Source organism: Sorex araneus, chromosome 3 (assembly GCF_027595985.1).
Source record: "Sorex araneus isolate mSorAra2 chromosome 3, mSorAra2.pri, whole genome shotgun sequence".
Lineage (NCBI taxonomy): Eukaryota > Metazoa > Chordata > Mammalia > Eulipotyphla > Soricidae > Sorex > Sorex araneus.
This window is the reverse complement of record NC_073304.1, coordinates 201,724,416-201,750,887: the sequence shown is the minus strand read 5'-3', so window position 1 is coordinate 201,750,887 and position 26,472 is coordinate 201,724,416. Positions and strand designations below refer to the sequence as shown.

General features: G+C 47.2%; 1 protein-coding gene across 1 annotated transcript in view; it reads left to right on the top strand.

Moving 5' to 3' along the window:
• TADA2A (transcriptional adaptor 2A) overlaps window positions 1–17,629 on the top strand; it is a 71,616-nt gene extending 53,987 nt beyond the window's left edge. Inside the window, exons 11-16 of the mRNA XM_004608594.3 lie at window positions 3,061–3,171; window positions 5,626–5,697; window positions 10,197–10,329; window positions 11,951–11,994; window positions 14,682–14,755; window positions 16,741–17,629. Coding sequence (XP_004608651.2) covers window positions 3,061–3,171; window positions 5,626–5,697; window positions 10,197–10,329; window positions 11,951–11,994; window positions 14,682–14,755; window positions 16,741–16,926 — 620 coding nt within the window. The 3' untranslated portion in view covers window positions 16,927–17,629. The remainder of the gene's footprint in view (window positions 1–3,060; window positions 3,172–5,625; window positions 5,698–10,196; window positions 10,330–11,950; window positions 11,995–14,681; window positions 14,756–16,740) is intronic.
• The last annotated feature ends 8,843 nt before the right edge of the window (window positions 17,630–26,472 follow it).

The window sequence follows — 26,472 nt, the reverse complement described above, 5'->3', positions numbered from 1 at the left end:
ATGGGATACTGGGAATCGAACCCAGGTTGGCCCTGTGCAAGGCAAACGCCCTACCCACTGTACTATCTCTCCAGCCCCCAAGAATGATCTCTGAAGGCCAGGAAGATGGCTCACAGGGCTAGAGCACATGCTTCGCACGCTGAAGCTACAGGTTTGATCTCTGGCACCACATGATCCCTGAGCTGTAAGAATAGCGACCCCCACTTGCTCCACCAGCTTGAACCTGCTCCCCCAACCCTCCCAAAAATCTATGAAAGATCTCAAAATAACTAATATTTGTAAAAATGTTTGTAATAGTACAGTGTCAAAATACTCTTTGGAGTGGAGGGGATTTGGTCCACACCCAGTGGTCCTCAGAAGCTGACCCCCAGCTGTGCTCAGGGGAACATAGGTGGTGCAGGGGAATCAGCCAGGGTTGGCCTCATGCAGGACCAAGTGTCTTAGCCCTGTGCTATCTCTCCAACCTCACAATTGTCTTGTGAAAATACCTAATGGTTATTGTTCATATCCTTGGTTTTTATTTTTATTTTAAGGTTTTATTTTGGAGTGTTTGGGACCACACTGGGCAACACTCTGGGCTTACTCCTGGTTCTGTGCCCAGGGATCAATCCTTGAAGGGCTGGGGGATCATATGAGGTACTGGGGATCAAACAGGGGTTGGCTGCGTGCAAGACGAAGTGCTTCACCCCTGTACTGTCTCCAACCCTGTATGTGCCTTGTTGATCAACTTATATAGGCATTTTTTGTTTGTTTGTTTATTTGTTGGTTTTGGTTTTGGCTCACATGAAGCGATGCTCAGGGTGCTCTGGGATTGCTCCTGTCAGTGCTCTGGACTCTGTATGGGGTGCTGGGAACCAAACCATACGGCTGCATGCAAGGAAAGCGCCCTGCCCGCTATACTGTCACTCCAGCTCCTCATATAGGCTTGACACTGTGCCACTCTAGGGCTCACAGCATCCAGTAACAGAAATTAATGTCTTTTTATGTAGTCGTGGTCATAAGAGTGTCCTATATTTTTTTGACTTTTCATTACACATTTTTCAAGTTATTGTGGAATTGTGAGAATGTCTTTTTTTTTTTTTTAAGTAACAAAATTTCATTTAGAGGTGAGAAGAAAAGGTAACAGATTTAATAGAAAATAAAGAATTCTCCAGAGGGAGAGAGCCCATGAAATAAAATAAGCTAAAAAAAGGAACAATAAATCCAGTGTGGATGTGAGCAATTCTGAGATGGAATGCTGCGGATATCACTTTTTAATAGAGACTATGTTATATTTATATGTATATGATGTGTTTGTGGCAGAGCTTGGCAAGGTACCCGTGGTGTATTCAGTATGCCAAAAACAGTAACAACAAGCCTCACAATGGAGATGTTACTGGTGCCCACTCGAACAAATCGATGAGCAACAGGATGACAGTGACAGTGACAGTGATGATGCATTTGCCTTGCACGCGGCCGACCCGGGTTTGATTCTTCAGCCCACACGGCAGAGCCTGGCAAGCTACCCGTAGCATATTCGATATGCCAAAAACAGTAACAAGTCTCACAATGGGAGACATTACTGATGCCCACTCGAGCAAATTGATAAACAATGGGACAACAGTGCTATAGTGCTCTGATATGTTTACTCTGTCTTTTATTATTAGAACTTAATGTGCTTTTTTAAAAAAATAACAAGCAATATAATGAAGTTGTTTGTGACTAAAGCTCTGTCTTTATTTAGGATTTAGGGGGGTGGTCTCCAGTTTGTACTTAATGATAAATTCTTCTATTATCACTGTTTTAAGGTTTTGTTTGTTTTTGATCTTTATTGTGAAATAATTTTTGGCTGATCATCAAGTCAGTTCCTGGAATTTATTTATTTATTTACTTTGAGGTGTCAGGGATTAAACCCAGGGCCTTATGCAAGGGAAGTGTTTGTTTTACCTCTGAGCCATGTCCCAAGCCAGCCTCTGGAATTTGTGGACAAGAATGTTTCCTGTGAGGGAATAGGTTAATTTCGAAGGAAGACAATTTATATAACTGTCCTTAAGCAAAAGCTTGTATCTTTGAGTAGACAGAAATAGCCTAGTTCCTATTGATTATATATTGGAATGACGGGGGCTAGAGAGATAGTGCAGTGGGTAGGGCACTTCCCTTGCATGTGTCCGACCTGAGTTTTATCCCTAATACCACATTTGGTCCCCTGAGCACCCCCCAGGAGTAATCCCTAAGCTCAGAACCAAGTATAAACCCAAAGCATCACTGGGTGTGGTCCCCCCACCACCAACAAACAAAGATGGAAATGGCTAAGGAGCAGCATCCCAAGAGTTCCTAGTCCCTCCACTCTTTGTCAGTATTGGTGGGTGTCACTCCCCATCTTCCTCACTGATGCCTCTTTTTATTATATATTTGGTAAATAGTGATGCTCAGAGTTGCTGATGCTTACTGCCCCAGCTTAGGTAATCACCGACCTTCGTGATAGTTGCCAAATACAGTATCGTTTGCAGTAAATCAAATTGTGGTACTTAATTTAGCTTAGATTAGACCCGTATAAATGACCCATATGGAGAATGAAGAAATGAAGGCTCCATGCGAAAATGTGTAAGTAGGGGAAAGAGTTTGGGGCAGAAATCACACACTTGTTCCCGGATAGTGGACCTCTTCAGATTATTGTGTTTGCATTTCTCTTGTTTTTTTGCATAAATTAATGCCGAAATCCGTCCCCAACCTTGTTCTGAGAATGCAGGATCTTCTTTAACTGGCTTTCCTGTCACTGGCCGAGTTCCTTCTCCTGTGCAGGATTGGAGGCCTTGAGGTGTGAGGTCACTGGGGTGCTCGGAGGACAGATGAGCCCCATGATAACAGCAACCCTATGTGATAGTTACCATGATGCTGTTATCATTATGATTAGTGTTTTGCAATTCGTCGCTTTCCTGTTTGCTTCCTGTCATGGGTAAGTTAGTCATGTGAGGTTAGGAATAATGTCCTTCCATTTCACTTACAAAAGGAAAAAAAAATTCAGGAAACTAGGGATCTTTCGGTTCTCTGTAACAGAGTTGTTCTTTACTTTCTCTGCAGTAATGGAACGGCGGTATCCCAAAGAGGTTCAAGAACTTTATGAAACTATGAGGCGATTTGCAAGAATTGTGGGTCCAGTGGAGCACGATAAATTCATTGAAAGTCATGCATGTAGGTGGTTTTTGAGCTTTAAACAAATACTTGTGTTTGTGTTCTTATATAAAAGTTCAGTAAATTAATGGATTTTTTAAAAAAATTTCTATTATTCCCTTTTATTTCCATGAATAAATTTGGATCGTTAGGGGTTGAGAATAGAATGTCTTTCTTTGTTTCCAGTTAAATAGTTATTTATCAAGCCCCCCATTTCCACCTTTTATTTATTTTTGAGTTTTGGAGCCATACCAGCAGTGCTTTGGGGATACTCCCAGCTCTGTGCTCATGGGACCCTGTGATTCCAGGAATCAAACCGTGCATAGCAAGTCCCTTAAAACCCCATCCTGTCTCTCTGTCCCAACCACCCCACTTTTTATTTGGAGTTTTCAAATATATTCAGAAGTATTGTTAACTATATATGACGAGTCTGGTTTCATCTTTACACATCCAGTTCCTTCCTGAGTTTGCCTGTTTTTGTTTTTTGTTACTGTTTTTAGGTTTTAGGTGGCTGTACTCAGGGTTCACTCCTGGCTTTGTGTTTAGGGATTACTCCCGACAGGGCTCAGGGGTTTACGTGGGTTCACATGTGGTGCTGGGAATCAGACCGGGGTTGGCCATGTGTAAGGCAAGTGCCTTGCTCCTGTATTAGTTCTCTGGCCTTACCTATATTGTTTTGAGGCAAATTCTAGCTGTAGTTGTTTGTTTGTTTTTAAATAAATATTTAAGCATTAAACCTAATTTTTAAAATGAGAACAAAAAATGAGAAAGGACTCATGAGAGTACTTTGAGTACTCTTTTTTGTTTTGTTTTGTTTTTTGCCTTCCAGAGTACTTTACCCAGTTATTTGATTTTTTTTTTTTTCACCTGAAAAAGTGAAGTTATTCAGGCAGGAAGATGTAGACTTCAAAACACTGGACTGGTAGGCAGAAATCTACCAAAATTGTGCTTTCCATCCCGAGAGGCAGAGTTGGCTCCCAGGTTTTGTTCCAAGGAGTTCCAGCCCCATGGCCCTTGTCTTGCTCATCATGCAGATAGTTCTTACATGACATCACACGCTGTTGGGTTGGTCTTCTTTGTGTGAATTGTGCTGGGTGGCTGAGCCTTTATTTCCAGGCCCAGTTTTATTCCCGTCTCAATTTATGTCTTTCCTGATTTATGTGCTACTCTGTAGAACTACGCCCATTGATGATTGCCCAAGTTCTGCCTTCATCCTGTGTCAGGCTTGGGGCTGGAGTGCGTAGGGCGTTTATCTCTCATGCAGCCAACCCGGGTTCAATCCCTGGTACAGTATATGGTCTCCCGAGCACTACCAGAAGTGACCCCCCGTGAGTGCAGAGCCAGGAATAAGCCCTGAGAACTGCCAAAACAGACAGACAAAAACATCAAGTCACCAACTTGATTGTGTACCTCCTGATAGCCACAGCAATGCAGCCTGCCCTGTGTTCTCAGAAAAGATAGAAATCTTGGGCTTAAAGAAAACATTGATTTTTTTTGTTTGTTTGTTTTCATAGGAGAAAAGTTATAAAGTTGCTGTCCAGGACTTGTCCACAAGCTTTTGACTTTCCCTGGCCAGAAGGCCACATCCAGCAGTAGCAGAGACGGGCTTGATAAAAGAATTTAATAGGATAGATATTGTAACAAAGGATAGGCAAGGAAATGTAATTGTTCAAAAACTTATATTTTTGGGCCAGAGCAATAGTACAGCAGGCAGGATGCTTGTCTTACATGCAGCTGACCCGGGTTCAATCTCTGGCACCCCATATGGTTCCTTGAGCACCACTGGGTATAGTTCCCAAACCAACATGCATATTTTTTTCTATATTAACAAAAAATTATATATATATATATATATATATTATTTAAAGGGGCCAGAGCATATAAATAGTATGTAGGGTGCTTGACTTGCACATAGCTGACCCAGATTTAATCCCCCGGTACCCCATATGATCCCCAGGTCCCACTAGAAATAATCCCTGAGCACAGCCAGGACAGCCAAAAGTAAGCCCTGAGCATTGCCGGTTATAGTTCCCCCCATGCCTCCCCAAAATTGTGAGGCCACAGACATAGTACAGGGATTAAGTGCTTGCCTTGCATGCAGCCTATTCTAATTTTACCCCCAGCCCCACAGGGTCCCTTGAACACTACCAGGATTGACTGGTGATGCTGCCTGAATTTCCCGCCCAAATAGTCCATAAAATTTTAAGTTGCATTTGTTGCTCCTGTAGGGAAGTGGTTTCAGCCTGCTCGCTGAGAGACAGTGCCAGCTGCTTTCTCCAGCTGCGCAGGCAGCGGGAAGTAGGTTCTGGAGTCGGTTCTTCTCAGCTCCGGGGTCAGATCTTCAGATGTCAGCAACAAAGAGGGCTTCCCCCTAATGGGGGTGCCCAGTCTTCTCCATAAAAGAAGAATTGCCTAATTGCAAAAGTGTTCATTGATGTTGATTTTTTTTCTTTGTGCTTCTTTTGGGGGAACCAGTGGAATTTGAACTTCGAAGAGAAATCAAGAGGCTCCAGGAATACCGGACTGCGGGCATCACCAATTTCTGTAGTACGTATGCAAAGGCTGCGCACGGTGGGTGGGCAGGACGCAGAGAGGAAGTGTCCGTGAGTGCTGGGGGCTTCTTCAAGAGGGCTTTCCTCCTTCTGAAAGGAAAGCTCACGCTCCTCCTAGTAAAGATGTCTCTGTTCTGGGGCTAGAGAGCGAGTGTAGCGGGCAGGGCGCTTGCCTTGCATGTGACCCAGCACCCCATACGATTCCCTGAGCACAGAGTCAGGAGTAAGCCCTGAGCACTGTCAGGTGTGGACCTCTTCAAAAACTTTTTTGTTTTTTCTTTTTGGGTCACACCCAGCGATGCTCAGGGTTTACTCCTGGCTTTGCACTCAGGAATTACTCCTGGCGGTGCTTGGGGGACCATATGGGATGCCGGGGATTGAACCCGGGTCGGCCACGTGCAAGGCAAACGCCCTACCCGCTGTGCTATCGCTCCGGCCCCTCTTCAAAAACTTTTTAAAAATAATAAAAAGAAAGATAAGAGATGCCTCAATTCTTTGTAAGGTTGTTTTTTTTTTTTTTTTTTTTTTGTGGAACAGGAAGTGAAATAAAATCCATGACAGAAAGCAGGTGCTGGTTTGGGTTTCGGCTGAGCCCGTGGTCTCTAAAGGAGTTTCCAGTCTAGTTTTCAGCCTTGAGCATCTGAAAGTGCTCTCCTCCTGTCCCCCGTGTGTTGATCTGTGGCGCCCTTGGAGACTCCCACCCCCCGCTGCCACCGGGCTGGCCCTCCTGGTCTTGCCGTGGAGAGTCCTGCTATGGTGGGGGCACTCCCGACCATTCTGGTCATAGTGCTGAGGGTCACACGTCACTTGTGGGGCTCAGATGTGCTCAGCACGGATTTGCACTCCTGGCCATGGTGCTCACCTGTCTTGTCTTTTTCTTTCTTGACGTTGTTTAAACACCATGGTTTACCAAGTTGTACCTAATTCACTCGTTTCAGGCATTCAGTGTTCTCACGCCACACCCACCACCAGAGTGACATTCCCTCTACCTTTGTCCCCGTTTTCCCAACACCCCAGCCCCACCACAAGCCTGCCCCCATCACAGGCACACAGTAATATGTCTTATATTGCATGTTACAACCGAATGGCTAGAGAAACTATCAAAAAAACTTCAGTAGGGACTGGAGCAATAATACAGCAAGTAGGGAATTTGCCCTGTATGTGGCCAATTCAGGTTTAATCCCTGTCATCACACATGGTCCCCTGAGCACCGCCAGGAGTAATCCCTGAGTGCAGACCCAGGAGTAACCCCTGAGCTTCACCAGGTATGGCCCAAAAAGAACCGAAAACAAAACTTTAATATTTGTGAAAATTGTTCCATCTCACTGATGCTTGACTACGCTGTTGCTTGGTAGCTGAGCCTTCTGTTCTTGTTTTTGTTCGTTGAGGTTAGTTGGCTTCAGTGTTACTTTCTTGTCTAATTTGGTGCGCTCTTACTGGGCTATCGGTATTGTGGAATTTAGAGGTGTGCTTGGGCAGAACTGGACTGATAAGTTGATTGTGGTGGCAACTGTGGGATTTGAGTGAGGCTGCGGGGGCTTCGGGAGGTATGAAGGTGGTAGGCGGTTGGGGGAGGTCCCTGCCCCAACGCCAGGAAGACCCCATTATTTTCAGCCTGAAAACCAGTGTACCTGGAATTTTTCGTGGCTTGGTGTCTCAGCAAAGATTAGTATTTATGTTTTATGTTTTCATTTTGTCTGTTTTTAGGCCAGGCCTAGCAGTGGTCAGGGTCTGCTCCCAGTCCAGTGTTCAGGAGACCCATCAGCGCTGCTGGGAACTGAACTCCAGGCTTCTTAGAGTGCCCTGCCAATGAGCTGCAGCCCTGACCCTTGGCACATTTTTTTAGATGCAGTACTGACTGGGGCGTTGAACCCAGTGTGCTTGCTAACATACACCTGGCTGGGGGGTGGCCAGAAATGGCTTCTGCATCAGCGAGTGCGGTGGGACCCCCGCAGTGAAGGCGGCAGTGCTGGGGCTTGGATTGTGGCCTTGTGCTTGCAAGGCAGTGCTTTTGTCATGGAACTGTCTCCTTGCCACCCCACCCCCAAGCCCTATTTATATTTCTGTTTTGTTTGGAGGCCACATCTGGCTCTGCTTACAGCTGACTCCTGGCTCTGCGCTCAGGGATCACATCCTGGTGAGGCTTCCGGGACTATCTAGGGTGCCAGGGATTGAAGCTGGGTCAGCAGCATGCAGGGCGAGCACCTTACCCACTGCAAAAGCGCTCCTGCCCTTAATGTTTCGTGAGGCATAGGCTGATGATTCTCATGACCCAGGATCCCACTGGCTCCACGTGGTTGTGTCTGGGTTACCTGAAGTAGCGATAAAAGAGTAACAGCAGCCAGGTCTGCGCACTTTACCACGTACCAGCCCCACGGTGAGCATTTCACATGGGTCATGTCAGTCGCTTCTCCTAGCAGCCTCACAAGGATGGCCTTGCTCTTTCCATTTAAAGAAGGATCTAAGGCTCAAAGTGATTAAGAGGAGCTGTAGCAGAGCCAGGCCATAAGGAAGAGAAGCGTGTTTTACACAAGCGCCAGCTTGTGGTCTAGACTTGGACTCCTTGGGGTTGAATTCTGACTCTCCTGTTTACCAGCTCTGTGGTTCTGTTTCAGTTTCAAATTTCCAACTCTCAGAGCATTAGGTCTGAAGATTCAGTTAGAGATAGAGCATGAAGACACAGCACAATACCTGGCACACAGCGACTCGCCGTTGGCAGTCTCTGTGGCTGTGTTGTTGGTGTTGGCGTCGCCCCCAGCATTCCCTCCTTCCTCTGGTTGAAAGTTGCCACCCCCTGCCCACAGGAAGTAGCTGTGCCTCGTACAGCCCCCAGGGTGTGGCCTCAGCCTAGAATAATGGCGCTTTATTGTCATGGTGGGGCTCGTTTTGAAGTGTCCTCTGTGTGCAGCCCTTATCTGTCAGTAAGGTAGAAGTGGAGCTGCTGTGGTTGAAGTGTGGGCGTCCAGGCCGTGGGAGATGCCCAGGACCGTCAGTATGCAGCAGTGGCCCGTTCTGCACGGAAACCCCTGACATCATGTCATGGTTTCCCCAGGCTTGGTAGAACGATTTGAAACCAACTGGTTTACTGTTTTGGATTCTGTGCCCTTTGAGCGTGTGTAGAATGCCAGGTGACGTTTGTTTGTCATGATGCATCTGAAACCCCTTGATATACCTAGTTTGGATTCCCTCATAATGGCTCAGTGCCTCTGGGAAAGGGGAAGGGCATAGTACCGGGCAGTGAGGACTGAATTTTATTTGTAATTCTAGCTTGTTTTTAAGAGAAAAGAGTGTGTGCCTGTTGTACTCCATGACTTTGTGAAAATATAGGAAAAGGGGGAAAATAAACAGGAAGTATGATGGTGTTAAAAATATGATTCCGACCAGGAATGATTCCTGAGTGCAGAGCCAGGCGTAACCCCTGTGCATCACCAGGTGTGACACAAAAAGCAGGAGAAAAAAAAATGTGACTGGGGCTGGAGCGATAGCACAGCGGGTAGGGCGTTTGCCTTGCACGCGGTCGATCCCCGGCATCCTATATGGTCCCCCAAGCACCGCCAGGAGTAATTCCTGAGTGCAAAGCCAGGAGTAACCCCTGAGCATCGCTGGGTATGACCCAAAAAACAAACAAAAAAAAAAAAATGTGACTTAGAGGCCTGGGGTATACTCGGTGGATGAGCATTTGCCTTTCATGTGTCCCTGAGTCCAGTCCCCAGCACTGCCCAATAAAAGTATTTTGGCAGAAGGTGTACTTTTTTGTTTGGATTTTTCATTAAGAAACAAAAGCTTTGTAAAGGAAGAATCACTGTCACTGTCACTGTCATCCTGTTGCTCACCGATTGGTTCGAGCGGGCACCAGTAACGTCTCTCATTGTGAGATTTATTGTTACTGTTTCTGGCATATCCAATACACCACGGGTAGCTTGCCAGGCTCTGCCATGTGGGCACGATACTCTCGGTAGCTTGCCGGGCTCTCTGAGAGGGACAGAGGAATCAAACTTGGGTCGGCCGCGTGAAAGGCAAACGCCCTACCGCTTTGCTATTGCTCCAGCCCAAAGGAAGAAAAAGAAAATATTTCTTCTATTTTCTCAAGAAGGTGTTTCATGCTGGAGTGATAGTCTGGTAGGTAGGACACTTGTCTTTCACACTGCTGATCTGGGATGCCGGCATCCCATATTGTCCCCCAAGCACCTCCAGGAGTGATTCCTGAGCACAGAGCCAGGAGTAACCTCTGAGCAAGATGGGTTTTGGACTTGGGGTTGTTCAGGAGACCCTATACAGCACCAGGGATTGAACCAGGGTCATCTGCATGCAAGGCAAATACCATAACCTTTGTACTCGTTTTCCAGCCCACTAGAGGTGTTTCGCTTGGGGCTTAATGTTCTTTGTTGTAGAACGGTCATCACGGCTGCAGTTTTGCTTCTCGGCAGACGGCCTTTCCGTTAGCCCAGCTCTCTGTCATTGCCGTCTTCCTGTTTTTCCTCCCCTCCCCACCAGGTGCCAGGACCTACGATCACCTGAAGAAGACACGCGAGGAAGAGCGTCTCAAGCGCACCATGCTCTCAGAGGTCCTCCAGTACATCCAGGACAGCAGCGCCTGCCAGCAGTGGCTGCGCCGCCAGGCCGACATGTGGGTGACTCGTCCCAGGGCCAGCCTCCTCGAGGTTGCTTTGGCCAGTGTATGTGGTCTCCACATTTCCAACGAGAGCCCCGCCTAGACAGCCAAGTTAACATCCAGAAGAATCCAGAGCATTTGTGCAGTCTGAATCAGAAATAGTACCATAACTAACCCTTTTTGGAGAAACATAGTTATCCCCCTAGAATCCCATTTTGCAAATTTTGATCTTATTTTTTAATGATTAGTGAATTCCTTTAAAAAAAAAAAAGTGCTCGTCATCATTTACTATCAAAGAAATGCAAACTAACGCTGCAATAAGGGTACCTCACTTTTGTGCCACAGTCTGCATTTGAAAGGCACAAACCAGTGAGTGTTGTCAAGGTGGTAGAGAAAAAGGAATTCTTATCTCAGTTGGTGGAAAAGCAGGCTGGAGAGTTGGAGCTTAGCACAGCAGGTAGGGCTGTTGTCTTGCACAACCAGGTTTAATTCCCAGCATCCTATATGGTTCCCCTGAATACTGCCAGGAGTAATTCCTGAGCGCATGAGCCAGGAGTAACCCCTGTGCAATGCCGGGTGTGACCCCCCCCAAAAAAAAAAAAAGAAAGAAAAGCAGGCTGGTCGGCCTCTCTGGAAGTTAGGAAGCTGACAATAGATTTGCCATAGGCCCAACAGTCTCACTCCAGGCTGTGTTACCTGCAAAATATAAAAATATTCAAGGGCTCGGGACAGAGCTCAGCAATAAAGCACCCTCCTCATGTGTGAGGTTCTGGGTTTGATCTCGAGCACCACAATACAAAGCAACTCCCCCCCAATAATTCAAAAAGATACATGCACTTCTATGTTGATCGCAGCGCTGCTTACAGTAGCACTGGAAAACCCCCAGTGTCCAACAGTGAATAGGTGGTTAAAGAAGTCTCGGTGTGTAAATGTATGTACATAATAGATGTTACTCAGCTATGAGAAGGTGGACTGTGTCACTTGGAGAGATCTGGCTGGGTTCATGCTAAGTGAAATCAGTCGGAAGGAGAAAGAGAGGTCTCCCTGACGGGCTGTAAGCCAGGACGTCAAGAGAACAGTCAAAACAACCTTTGATTCAGATTGCAGAACTGAGAGCTCCAGCATCAGGAGGCATTAGAGGGTGAATGGATGGTGGTAGGGGGATTTGGGCACCTCAGTGTTGGGTCTGATTTGACAGCTTAACTTTGGAAGAGGAGTAAAAAGCACTCCTCAAACATACCATAATGCGAGCCAATATTGCCCCAATATAGAAGGAAGTTATGATAGGTTAGTGGGGGGAAAGGGAATTAGCCGCCATCTCTTACCCATGCCTTCTCTTTCCCTCTATCTTTTGGCAGAAACTCTCTGGAGAATCATATTCCTCACCCTTCCCCATGAATAATTCATGTGGTATTCCACGCCAAAAGCTTTTCTTAGCAAATCTCAGCACAACCCTTACCCCGAAAACTGTTTCCTTTCCTGGTTGGGACAGTGAGGCACCCTCTATAACAGAGCAGTCTCTCCTTGTACCACTGACAAGCGCCTTACCGGACAGGTGGTACACAGTTGCACCAGGGCTTTTGGAAACTGCCTTTTTTAAGTATGACATTTAAAGTTTTCTGTTTTGTTGTTGCAGTGATTCCGGTCTGAGTCCTTCCCTTCCGATGACTTCAAATTCAGGTAATTATTCTTTCATTCTGGGAAGTGTAAGGTAGTAATGCCCCTCTTTGTGGAAACAGGATGTAACTAAATGTTAGCCTGATCCATGAACTTCAGCAAGTTTTCAGAGAGACCATGGCCACACCGGGACAGTCTTCAGGGCTAGAGTACAGAGGCAGAGGAAGAAAGAACTCTAGGTGTTTTCTTATTTTATGTATATAGTTACATTTACCACAGGTTGGTTTTTTTCTTTGTTTGTTTGTTTTTTTAATTTTCATTGTTGGGGCACTGCCGGTAGTTCTTGGAGGACCATATGGAGTACCAGGAATCAAACCTGGGTCTGTTGCATGTAAGGCAAACACCATAACTGCTGTAATACTCTCTGCCCTGATAGTAGTGTTTCTTTCCCTGTTCTCTTGGTTATCACTCATCTTGCCCCACATGCCAGATCAGTTGCTTCCCCTTATCAGAACATAAGGATCACTCCAGTGAGTCAAAACTGTTACCTTTCTGCAGTTTTACCATTACTTGGATATTTGGCACAGCTGACTTTAGCATTTCAGAATTGCTTAGTACTCAGTACTGGACATGTGTCAGAAAGAGCCACTTTAAGGGTATTGCTTTGTTTCAAGTTCCTTCCTTTCTTCCTTCCTCCCTCCCTCCCTCCCTCCTTTCCTCCCTTTCTCCTTCCCTCCCTCCCTCCCTTCCTCCCTTCCTTCCTTCTCCTGTTTTTGGGCCACACCCAGCAGTGCTTAGGGTTTATTCCTGGTGCTGCATTCAGAAATTACTTTTGGTGTAATTTCTTTTGATGAGCACAGGGGACCATGTGGGATGTAGAGCATCAGCCCCAGGGTGGCTACATGTAAGGCAAGTGTACCTGCTGTACAACCGCTCCAGCCGCCCAAGTCATTTCTTAATACATGAAGGGGGAAAGAGAGCCTCTTCGTTAGGAAAGTTAAATGCAAGTTTATTGGTTAAATTCCTTGTAACCTCTGAGCCTATCTAAATACCAGAATATAGATACCATTGGCTCACTAAAATGAGTAGACTTAGAGCTGGGGTAATAGTCCAGTGGAAGGGGCAGGGAGGCACTTGCCTTAAACACAGTTAACACAGGTTTGATCCCCCAGCACCCCAATATGGTCCCTCAAACCTGCCAGGAGTGATCCCTGGGTGCGGGGCCAAGAGTAAGCCCTGAGCACTGCTGGGTGTGACCCACCCCCACCAAAAATAAATCAATAAAATGAGTGAACGAACATGACTGTGTAACTTTGGAATATGTGTTTTCTGTGCCACCAACACTGAACTGTAGTTTTATTAGCCTTCTCCATTCGGGTTGAAGAGATCTCCTAGCCCCTCTCGTGCTCTTGAGTTGCTCCTAAGGCAGTGCCAGGTGAAAAGCCAAGATCCCAATGTAATCTGGCCACTGGCACTTCATTGAGGCCCCAAGTGATGGTGGGCCCCTCTTTGGGCCTGTTGGCTCTTAAGAAGCCCTTCCTGGTTGCCTACATCTTCACCAGGGCAGCCTGAAATGGTCCCTCTGCCTTCCTCCCTCCCACCCTGAAAACCAGCCACCTTCATCAAATATAAGATATTCCTCCTACATTTTCTTCTGCTTTGTTCAGTCTCAACAGTTAAACATTAACCCAAACATACATTCAAAACAGAAAACCAATTTTGAACATCCAAATTTCCCGTCCTTGCAATGACCTCGTTCTAGGTTTCTTAGGCCTAAGAAATCACCTCGGTCCGTGCTTGTGTGTGGTTCGTTCAGGTAAACAGGGTGACTCTGGAAGGAGCAGGTACTCTTTCACATAATAAGTGGGAAGGACCTTCTTTCGCTGGCATAACAGTCTGCCTTTGATCTGAAGGCAAATGGCACCTGTTAATTATGGGCTCTGCAGTGTAGCAGAGTGTGGGGGTTCAGGAATGTCTCCTGCAGAGCTGCTATTTCCATCCCTCAACTCTCAAGGCCCTATGTCAAGGCCTTCGCAGCTGGATGGCATCTGGCCTTTAGATTTTAGAATCTCTTACTTGGTTAAGAATAAATAGGTGGGGATGAGGGGGAGGGTAGGGAGGGATAGTACAGCCAGGAAGGTGGTTGCCTTACCTACAGCCAACCCAGGTTTGATCTCCGGCATCCTATATGGTCCCCTGAACATCACCAGTAGTGATCCCTGAGTTCAGAGCCAGGAGTAAGCCTTGAGCATCAGCAGGTGTGCCCCAGCCCCCCCCCCGCCCCCCCAAAAAAAAGAATTTGGTGGGACTGGAGAGATAGGATAGCAGGTAAGGTACTTGCTTGCATGCAGCCAACCCAGGTGATATTGGGCACTCTATATGGTCCCCCGAATACTGCCAGGATTGATCCCTGAATGCAGCTAGGTGTAACTCCCCCACCTCACCTCCCAAAAGAGAAGAAATGGGTGAGAACTGCTGTGTAAGTGGTTGTACCTGATGTTAAGGTCTGAGTGATCATGTGTGTATTTTTAACAGAATGAAGGGCACGTGAGCAGCCATTTTCGTTTTCAGATAAGCCTTGGGGCATCTGTGTTGCTGGCTATACTGAGGCACAGAGAGATAGTGGACAGTGCCCGCTTTGTCGCAGCAATCCTCACCTGGCGGGGGTGACTGCAGGGGCAGTGCTTTGCTTCCACCTCCAGCCCTCGGTTCTGCTCTGAACTCTCTGCCGTCTCTCTGTCTGTCCACAGGTCGACGAAGTGCGCCGCCTCTGAACCTCACTGGCCTCCCGGGCACAGAGAAGCTGAATGATAAAGAAAAGGAGGTAACAAAAAAGAAGGGGCGTTCAAAGAAAGAGGGTGGGGCTGGCTCTGCAGTGATTCACGGGTTTCAGGATCAAACCCCTTTTGCTCTGCTCACCAAACACACACAGCTCACGGCCCACTCTGCCCTCGAGAGAAGAGCCAAGGCGAGGGTTGGCACGTCTCAGAGACGCCTGTCTATGTCCCGGCCACCACCTTTGAGAGAACAATACAGGGAAAAACCTCAAGAGCGACTCAGTTATTGGGCATTCACCAGGTGCCAGATACTGTGCTAAGTTCTTTAAGTTAGTGAAATGTTTTGTTTTGTATTGTTTTCTACACGTAAAGAACTTTATTGAGGTTTGGGGCCACACCCAGCTGTGCTCAGGCTTTCTTCCCACCTCCAGTCACTCCTAGCTGTGCTCAGGGGACCAGATACTGTTCCAGGGATCGTACCTGAACCTGAATCAGCCACATGCACGGCAAGCTCTTAACCCCTGTCCTACTTCTCTGGCTAATGAAATGTGGTTTTAATATAAAGATAAATCCTACTGGAATGGTCACTTTGAGAAGTTCTACACTTACTCCAACAATACACAACATACACCTGCAGGTAAAAAGATTTTTGGAATTATCTCCAAGGCGCACTTATAAGCATAAAGGAAGGAATTCATCATATGTAGTTACACATTTTACTTTAAAATGCCATGCAAGATCTACATCTCCCTTATGATCATCAGACTTACACTACTTTGGGCTGTTTCTACAATTGAAATCCAGCCTCAAGAGACTCCTCAAGCATTTTCAGAAGAATATGCCATAAGTCTGAAGACCCTTCCAAAAGAGGAGTGCTCCCCCCCCCCTTTACCACCTCGTAAATTTTTGTTTGGGAGCCACACCCAGTGATGCTCAGGGGTTACTTCCAGCTGTGCACTCAGGGGACCATGTGGATTGCCAGGGATCAACCCTGGGGTGGGCACATGCAAGGCAAGCACCCTACCCAATTGTCCTCTCGCTCTCGCCCCAGAAGTCTCGCCTTCACTCCTCCCTGTTCCTTTGCATTTTTCTGTCTCAATCTCCTCCACTGCCATATGGCATTGACTCCAGTCAGGGGTCCAGTGGCATCAGGCATAGGCCTAGGGTTAGTCCTGTCTTGTATCCTGTAGGAATACAAAAGATTGGTTGGGTGAGGAGCCAGAGAGTGCTCAACGGGCTGAGCGCACGGTTCGAGGGTGGGAGAACCAGGTTGGACCCCGACCCGGTGTGGTCACCCAAGGAGCAGCAGCAGTTCTGTCTAACTGCAGAATAAGCAAGCAAAATTAGCTGGGAACAGGAGGAAAGTGGACGTTGTATTGAAGCCTTGCCAAGGAGGCTCTCAGATGAGTCCCAGTTCAAGCGTGAAATGGCCACGCTTTCAGGCAGTTTTGTCCCTGGCCACAAGCTAGTGCCCTCCGACTTCTCATTGCTGGATACTGATTAGGAGGAATCGAGCCAGCTGGTTTCCAGCAGCTTGGGGGCGCGGGGGGGGGGGGTTGCTTCTTTTCACAAGATCCCAGAGCAGGAAGTGCAGTCACAGAGGCAGGGACTACAGCCTGGTGCCAACACTAACGACACCATGATTCACACTCGAGGAGCCACATTTCTGTACACACCCCCGCTCCTGCCCCGTGGCTCCCCTGACGGGCTCCCTTGGAATGTGCTGGGCCTCTCCCCAGGCTGCTCCTCGAGACACATGCTTTGTATTACTCCCCGACGAGCCCCGGTGAGCCGGCCGGCACATGCTGGCAGCATCACCCCTCCTGCCACCTCCCCGCTTTCTCTCCTTTCTGTCTTTGGGGGCAGCATTCGTCCAGAGCAGAGACCAAATGGAATGCGGCCCAGCCACCCCGCCGCTCTTGTAAATAGTTGGGGGTTGATTCACATTGACATCTTATTTTGGTGCTACCTGTTGGAGTCAGTTATGAGAATGATGGATGTTAATGTGTCTGAAATTTTCCGTGTCTTGCAGCTCTGTCAGATGGTGAGGTTGGTCCCAGGAGCCTACTTAGAATATAAATCTGCTCTCTTGAATGAGTGTAGCAAGCAAGGAGGCTTGAGACTGGCCCAGGCGAGAGCACTCATCAAGATAGATGTGAACAAGACCCGGAAAATCTATGATTTCCTCATTCGAGAAGGCTACATCACGAAAGCTTGAGGCCCGAAAGGCTTGGCATCAGAAGCCCAGGTTCAGCGTGGGGGGTCCAGCGTGGGGCCTTTCAGGAGAGCTGTTTCGAGCTGAATTCTCGTCTCATTCTGAAAAGAGGGACAAAGGACAAAGGAAGCCTCCGGTTGTATTGATGTCTCCTTTCTTCTCCAGCCTGCTTTAACACACTCTTGTTGTTGGCATTGTGCTGCAGAGTTCTGTTCTAGATAAGCTATTATTAAATGTGAGTGGGCATTCATTCCCAACACCTCTTGTAACTAAAGCAAGAACCCTGGTACCTCCCATCTCAGTGTCGGTGGAAATAGAACTGAACCTCAGGACTTAGTCCCAGGAGCCCAGCTCAAATCCTGGGACTTGGGGAGGTTGGTTTTCTCCTCGCTCTGCCTTCAAACATCACAGATGGGTTTAAAAAAATACAGAGCAAGGTTTATAGAGCCAGAGAAAGCTTTCTCTCTGAAGGATTCCCCTCCCTTCCCCCACCCTCTCCCCCAAACCAACAACTTGGTCACAAGCAAAGGAGAGGAAAATCTTCCCAAGATGGTCTGGTCCAAAGCGGCGTCTCTAACCTTTAACGTGTGAATTATACTTTCACAGTCTGATTGTCTCAGCTGCAATAGACTTTTGAGGAGGTGGCGGCACCGGATGTAAAATGTCTCTTATTTTTAGAATTAATGGATTAAAATGTTTTGCTATTTGTGGTGTCGAATATTCTGGTAACAGAAGCACACGCAGGGCGTTAGGGGCCGCCCTGTCACGCTCTGCCGTCTCTGCCACCATGTGTGTCCTGGGCTCACCCCGTCTTCCCCTGGGCCTCCCAGGGTGCTGTGCTCTGAGGGTGGGGATGATGCATCCAGCCTTGGCTTTGCTTGGGTTGAGACCTGCACCCTCATTTCCCAAAGGTGAAAGGCCAGCCTGCCGTAAAAGCTGCTTTTAAAACAGAAGCAAAGCAGTTTCATGTGCGGGGCTCACTAGATAGGAAGGTGAGTAACCCCACCACATCTGAAACGAGGTCCTCAAAACTGACCACAGAAGAAGCCAAACTTGGAGTCAGGGCCAACCGGTTTCTATACGAAGGAGAACTCATGTATAGAAATAACTTCAGAATCTGTACAAGTTGCATAGTGGCTGGCTAATTGTTTAATTCCTTCAGCATCCAAAACACCTAATTAAAATATTATGTTTTGTTGGAATTACCCACTTGAAAGACTTTTTTTTTTTTTAATAGAGGTCTTCCATATGTTATTGTTATTTCCCTCCTCGCCTTCTCCTTGTCACAGTTTTTCAGTTGTGGTGCGCTCATATTCTGCCATCGGGCTCTGGGGGAGCCTAGTTGAGCGACAGTGCGTGTGCACACGTGCACGCTGAGCCCTTCACACATGCACTGAGGGGCCGCGGCTCACTCTGGCTGTGCCGCTGTGGCTCCTGCAGCACGTCCTCCAGGGAGGTCACAGTCTGGGCTGCAGCGCTTGCACATCTTTAATTGCAGTCCTGACCAGGGTCAAACAGCCGCAGACCTGGTGCCCACACATTGTTGGCTGTGTACCAGAGATCACACTCTATCAGGCGCTGGGGACTCTCAGACATCCAAGCTGGGACCGTACTTAAGGCGCGAGGGTGGTACCAAGGATCAAACTCAAAGCCTTAAGCTTACGGAGCAGATGCTTTTTTATATCAGGGGATTTGGGGTTTTGTTGGGAGGCCACATCCAGTAGTGCTCAGAGCTCACTTCTAGTCCTGCACTCAGGAATTAGGGATCACTCCTGGCGCAGTTCAGTGGCACTCAAAAATTAGGGATCACTCCTGACGCATCTCAGTGGACTGGGGACCCTATGTGGTGCTGGTGATCAGCCACATGCAAGGCAAATAAGTGTCTTTGCTGCTGTTTCTCTCCACTGGGCAGGTAGGTCTTTAGCCGCCAAGCCATCCTCCGTCCCCTGCTTAAACAGTGACTGATGTAAAGATACCTGAAATTTGTTGATGGAACTTCATTTAGGGGTGACAAGTGGAAAGGAATCTCATGATCTGAAGGGATTAGAATAATGTCTTCAATCTTTAGGGATAACTTGTGAAAACGGTTTGACTTCTTTGCATAAATGTATCTTAGAAAAAACGTTTCACCACCCTCATGACCCTCAGTTGGGTTATAAAGGGATTGCCTCATGCATGAAAGATAATTGCTGTTCTACAGCTTTGCGATGCCTTAGACATCGTCATGTGATGTCCGTTGTAGATTGAAGATTCCTTAATCTTGATTAAGGAAGGCTTCCTGGGAGAGGAGCTTTTGAGGCAATCATAAGACAGAGAGGAGAGAGAGAAGATGGCAGATGGACGTGGGTGACTGTTCCAGACAGAGTGGGTGGAGGATGCTGTGGAGGCAGCAGTGGGAGGAGGGGGAATGGTGCAGAGAATTCATTGGCTGGAACACAAGGGCAGCTGTGGTTGTTGGGAGTGGGAGGAAGGGAGGACAGTCTGATAGAAACCTTGGAACCAGTTGAACCCTGAAAAACATGGGGAATCAGATTCTATGAGGAAAATAGGGATAGAAAAATGAGGCTGTAATTTCAAGTAATGAGTTTAGAAGTCGAACTAATACTGGTTTTGGTAAACCTCACTTTACAAAATCTAAGAGCACTCTAGTAGGCCCAGAGATAGCTGAGCATGCTTTGTATGCAGGAGGCCTGGATTCAATGCCCAACATCATATGGGCGCTGAGCACTGCTGGGGGTGACCTAGCTAAACTGGGTAGAGTCTAGCCAGAGATAAGCTGGCTAGAGGTTTCATCTAGCTCAGATCATGTCAGAAGTAGGATCATTTTTTTTTCTTTTTGGGTCACACCCGGCGATGCACAGGGGTTACTCCTGACTCTGCACTCAGGAACCACTCCTGACAGTGCTCAGGGGACCATATGGGATGCTGGGAATTGAACCTGGGTTGGCCACATGCAAGGCAAATGCCCTACCCGCTATGCTATCGCTCCAGCCCCAGAAGTAGGATCATTGACTTTGAAATGCAGTGACATCAAAACAGCTTTTTATTGTGAAGAATATTTGCTGCGGGACTGGAGCAGTAGTACAGCAGGTAGGGCATTTACCTTAAACTTGGCTAACTTGGGTTTGATCCTGGCAGCACATATGGTCCTCTGAGCCCATCAGGAATGATCCTTGAATGCAGAGCCGTGAGTAAGCCCTGAGCACCACTGGTTGTGGCCCAATAATAACTCATGTTGCCATTTAACATTAAAACTTTCAGTTGGAATTTCATGTGTATCCTTCTCAGCCAGAGGTGGGAAATACAGAAGAAATTTCTCCCAGTATTATGACCCTTTCACATACTCCGGAACTTTAACTGTCTTTTATGAGAGCGACTTACTAGTTTTCGATTTTTGGTAGTTTGTTTTGGGGCTTAATCTCCTAGCTCTACACTCAGGAAATACTCCTGGAGGACTCGGAACCATATGGAGTGCCAGGGATTGAACCCAGGTCGACCACATGTGAGGCAAACATCTTATACCCATTATACTATGTCTCCAACCCTCTGAGTCCCAAATTTATCCTTTTGTTATTTATAAACCCTTCCTTTATTGTGGGATGATGATGCAATACCACAAATTGGACCCTAGTCTCACGCATGCACTTTACCACTGAGCCACATCAACTTTTTAAAAATCCGAATTAAGGACCAAGGGCTGGAGCATGTGCTTTGCATGCAGGAACTCTGGGTTCAATCCTGAAACCACATGGTTGCCTGAGTCCCAACCAGTGCAACTACAGGTATGACCGCTAAACAAAAGTCTGAACTCAATGAATTAACCAATCTTTGCAGAGAATTAAAGATCCCCAGGTTCACATAATAAAATAATCAGTTTAGAATGGAGAAATGAGATAAAATAGCACTCATGACTAATAACAAAACTCCAGTTGGTAAGTCGTTTTAACTTTACAAAATATGTAAACATGTAATAAGAGGACTAAGGTTTCCAGCATGAAGATTCAGGGCCCCAAGACTGGGAGACGGTTCATAGCACTTGAGCACAGGCTGTACATGCAGAAACCCCAAGTCTTTTGGGGGGAGGGGAAAGGGCCACACCTGAGGGTGCTCCTGGCTCTGCACTCAGGAAACACTCCCAGTTCTTGGGGAACCATATGGGATGCTGGGTATCAAACCTGGGTCGGCTGTGTGCAAGGCAAACATCCTACCCACTGGACTTTCACTCTAACCCCAGGAACCCCAAGTTTGATGCCTGGTGCTGTATGGTTCAAACACTGCTGGGTATAGCCAAAATATAATAATAATAATAATATATTAGAAACCCAGGGGCCGGAGTGATAGCACAATGGTGAGGGCGTTTGCTTTGCACGAGGCCGACCCGGGTTCGATCCCCGGCATCCCATATGGTCCCTCAAGCACTGCCAGGAGTAATTCCTGAGTGCAAAGCCAGGAGTAATCCCTGAGCATTGCTAGGTGTGACCCAAAAAGCAAAAAAAAAAAAAAAAAAAAAAAAAAAAAAGAAACCCAAACCCCACAGAAAACTTATATTTACTCCAAAACACTTGTCCACTGGTCTCTAGGCAAGAGATGCATTACTGTATTCAGAACAGTATTCTCTAACCTCATCCCTTCCACTTTTAAGAATGCCTTTGTGGATACCGTCTAGATATGCAGTGCCCTGTTACTAATGGCATGGGAGATCTTTCCCACAACTGATATGTATCTGACCTCTCATTTGTTTCATTTTCTAAAAATTATTTATTTCTAGGGATCACACCCAGCAGCAGAACCCTGCTTGGGGGTTGCTTCTAACAGTGCTCAGGGCACCATGAGTTTCCAGAGATTGAATACAGGCCTCCTGCATGCAAAGTATGCACTTAACCCACGAGCACTCTATCCAGCTCCCATCTTGTAAAACTGCAAACAAGTTTGATCAAGAGATACAGATCTGAAGGCCAGAGAAATAGTACAGAGGGTAGGGCGCTTTCCTTGCGTGCAGTCGGGTCCTGGCATCCCATATGGTCCTCTGAGCATGGCCAGGAGTGATTCCTGAGTACAGAGCCAGGAGCTTTGGCTTTGGGGAGTGTGGCCTAAACACACACACACACACACACACACACACACACACACAAGCGGTGGAAACAAATATGGAAACTGTTATCCTTTCTAGTGTACTTCTGCTGAAAAAAAAAAGAAATACCTTTTCTGGGGCTGGTGCAATCGTACAGCAAATAAGATTATTGCCTAGTTTGCAGCCAGCCAACCCGGGCTCAGTTCCCTGAGCACCATCAGGAGTGACCCCAGAGCCAGGAATAAGTCCTGAAAGCCTCTAGTTGTAGCCCCTTAACAGAAACAATTCCTCTCAAAGGAGAGTCAGGGCAGCCTGGACGGGGGCAGTTGCAGGGCTCCCACTAGAAGCTGTGAGCTTGGGAGTGAGAACAAGGATGCAGAGCAGTCAGCTAGAACATTCCGGCGCTGAAGCAGCCTGTCTCATGTGTGTGGGGTGAGGGTGGGGGTTGGGGCAAGAAGAGAAATCATTTCTGAGGTCTGGAAAGCCAATTTTGATGTCTAATACAGTTTTTCTGTTCAATTCGCTGCCTTGGCTTCCATCAAGACGAGCTGAACTGAACATACCCACCCTCCTTACCAATCAGGAGACAGGTATTTCAGGAAAAGAGGATGCCTAGCACCTGATGCCAAAACTGCATTGATTTCGATCCCCAACACCACATAGTTCCCCAAGTACTACCAAGGAGTGATCCTTGAGCGCAGAGCCAGAAGTATGCCCTCAAATACTCCTGTGTGTGGACCCAGCACAAACCAAAAAATTGCTTCGTAGCCTGGGAGTAGCTGGTCTAGAACGCCTGCCTCACATGTATGGGGCCTGGGGGACAATCTCTGGCAGCCCTCACACCAAATTTCTTGTGTCACTATGAGTTGCTCATTATGTATGATGTACTGGCCACTGTTAACAGTACAAATAAGGAAGTTGAGATAAGAATGCCAACAATGACTACTGGAAGGTTTAAAACACAAAATGGAGCTACCAAAAAGATGTAGCAGATACTGCCTCGGGTGTCATTGTAACCCCTCTCATTGCTCTGGCTTACCCTTTGGTTAATATTTGCCAGCTATGGGGCCAGAGAAATAGTACAGCGCTCATGACTGACCTGTACGGTTCCCTGAGGTCTGCCATGTGTGATCCATGATCCCTGGCTCTGCAGAGCTAAGAGCAAGCCCTGAACCAGGTGTGGCCTCCAAACAAACAAAAAAGCTCAAACATTTGCCAGCCAAGCATGTATGTGTATCGTGTCTTCCAGGACTGAGTATTTAAGTGCTTATTTTCCATCACTGAATGGATTTCTGTGCATCAAAGTAATCCGTCGGTTGAATTAATCTCTAACCAAGCCAACACCCTTGTCCAACTTACTCTGGTCTCCCCCAGGGCTTCTAAGACAGAAAGCATCCAGGAAGCTTGAGAATTATCCTGTATTGAGTCAGAGTTATGTTGAACAGAAGTAGTTGCTTAGGGAGGCCTGCTCCCTTAAAAAAAAAAAAAGGGGGGGGCCAGAGCGATAGCACAGTGGGTAGGGCACTTGCCTTGAACATGGCCAACCTGGCTTTGACCTCTGGTTTGGTCCCCAGCATCCCATATGGTCCTCTGTGCACCACCAGCAGTAATTTCTGAGTGCAGAGCCAGGAATATCTCCTGAGCATTGCTGGATATGACCCAGTCAAACCACAAAAAAATAAATAAAAATCAACTTTTTGTGTTTGTTTTTGTTTGGGTGCTCAGGGCTTACTTCTGGCTCTGCACTTGAGGATCATTTTTGACAGGGATCAGGGGACAATATTGGTTGCCTGCAATCAAACTCAGTTGTCCTTGCGCAAGACAAAGTGCCCACCTGCTGTACTTCTGCTCCAGCCCCAAATCAATACGTTCTTAAAGTGGTAGTGCTAGAACAGTCATCCCAGAGAGACAGTCCAGTGGGCAGGGTGGCTGACCTGGATTCAACCCTGACGTCCCATATAGTCCCCCCAGCACTGCCAGGAGTAAGCTAGGTGTAAAGCCCTAATTTTTTTTTTAAATCTCTCTTTTTTTTTTCTTCTGTTGTTGTTTCAGGGAGACCACAACCTGTAGTGCTCAGGGCTTACTCCTGGCTGGAATCACTCCTGGTGGGGCTTGGGGAACCATATGTGGTATCAGGGATTGAGTCTGGGTTGACTAAGGCAAGTATCTTCCCTGATGTGCTATCTTTCCAGCCTAAAACAAAAATTGATGGAAGGTACCAGAAGCAAATTAAATAAATAAGGATCAAGGGAAAGAGCACAGGGGCCGGAGCGATGGTACAGTGGGGTGGGCATTTGCCTTGCATAAGGCCAATCTGGTGTCGATCCCCGGCATCCCATATGGTTCCCTGAACACGGCCAGAAGTAATTCCTGAGTGCAGAGCCAGGAGTAACCCTGAGCATCGGTGGGTATGACCCAAAAAGTCAAAAAAAGAAAAAGAAAATAAGGGAAAGAGCACATTGGGAGGGCATTGATGTCCCCCCCACTAAAATAAAACAACTAAAACAATGGCACTTGCTATGTGGAACTTTGTTTTGCTAGGCTGGGAACCAGGACCTCATCCATACATGAAAGGCAAGTGTCTACTCCCGACCTATATTCTTGACCCATTATAGAAATATATTTTGATGAGGCTTGAGCAAGTACAGTGGGAAGGGCACTTGCCATGCATGGCTGACCTGGGTTCTGTCCCCGGCATCCCTTATGGTCTGCCAGAAGAGAATCCTGAGTGCAGAGGCAGGAGTAACCCCTGAGTACCGCCAGGTGTGGCCCAAAATCAAATATTTTGAGATGAAGTTGAATATTTTAATTTCAGCTTCCAATTGAAGGCATTGTCTAAGAAGGGTGATTTTTGTGATGATTTCATAGTTTTCTTTTAAAAATATTATTGGAAAGGAGTGAAAAGTTCAGAAATGCCATGTTCCAAGTCCCCGGGACTGCAGTGGGTGAGCTAGTTGGAACTTTCCTCAGAGAAGAAGGGGGGGCAGTTGGGTTCCACCCCCGCTCTGAGGGGAATTAGTGATTTTCTTTGGAGAAGAGCAACAGATTAATGCACAGTAACCCCCTTAGGAGTCTCTTTTAATTTAATTAAAATTTGGTGTGTGGGGGGAGTGTTAAGGTCACACCTGGCAATGCTCAGGACTTGTTCCTGGCTCTGTACTCAAGAGATTACCCTGGTGAGGCTCAGGGGATCCTACAGGACATTGGAGATCAAACCTGGCTCAGCCTGGTACAATGCTAGTGCCCTGACCACTGTACTCTCTCCAGCCCCAGGAGCCTCTGTGTGTGTGTGTGTGTGTGTGTGTATGTGTGTGTGTGTGTGTGTGTGTGTCCAGTTTTTGGGTGGTGCTCAGGGCTGACTCCTGGCTCTGTGCTCATGGATCACTCCTGGAGGTCTTGGGGGACCAGATGGGGGGCTGGGGATCAACCCCTAGTCGGCTGTGTGCAAGGCAAGGCCCCCTGAGAAGCCTCTTTTTTTAACTGAACATAAAACGTGACTCCTGGTGGCCAGGGGAGAAAAGTCCTGATCTTTTGCCTGGAGGAAAACATACAAATATATTTTTATGGAAGAACATTTATTTAAGCTCTAGCCACATGTGTAGCAGCAACATCAACCTGGCCCTTGGCACCCTGACTCAACCAGATTTTTGCAAAGGCTGGGGCTGTAATCAATAGGTCAAATATTCAACTGGGTTGAATGACCCTGGGTTTGAATCCCAGTACTGCCAAGAAAAAAAAAATGGGTGAGGGATCTGATTTGGGGCATATTTCCGTTTCAGAATCAGGACACCTGTCAGATTCACGTCAGCATGAGTTTAACTTCATGATGCAAAAAGCAAAATGCTCTTGAGAGTAAAATCTCCCAGAAGTGCCTCCGCCCCCAGCCACTGCAGAAAAGAAGGCGTGCGTGGGAGATCGGGGTGGCTGGATAGACGTCATTGCATCTTCCAGATCCCAGCTGTGACCTGGCTCAGAGTTTTACAGTTAAAAATAACTGGCTGGGAGTTGGGGGGGGGGGGAAGTAAACTGTTGCGTCTCCATGGAAACTGGGAGAGGCAAAAAGGCAAGCCATGGATTTCCAGCAGATGTGGCAAGACGGGGGAGATCTAGGGACCGGAAGCTTCCAGATCCTCTGGTGAAAGAAGACATTGCTGATTAGCATCCAGAACAGAGCGGGGCTTCGCTCCTGGTCTCTGGAGACCCTGTACCCTACTGTCCACACAACCATGTGTATTTTTCAGGTGAAGAATCCTTTGATGTTCTCCATTTCCTGTGCAGGTTGACTACTATTTTATCAAAGCAGAGACAAAGAAGAAACACAGCAGGTCAGATGGATGTTGTCTTCTGAGCACTCCCAGCCTTCCACCCTCATAGACAGAGGCTTCACCTAAATCTCAGTTTGGAGGTCCGGGGGCTCCCACGTGATCCTCAAAGGGGCCCGAGATCCACTTCCAGTGATCTTCAGTGTGGTGTTCGTG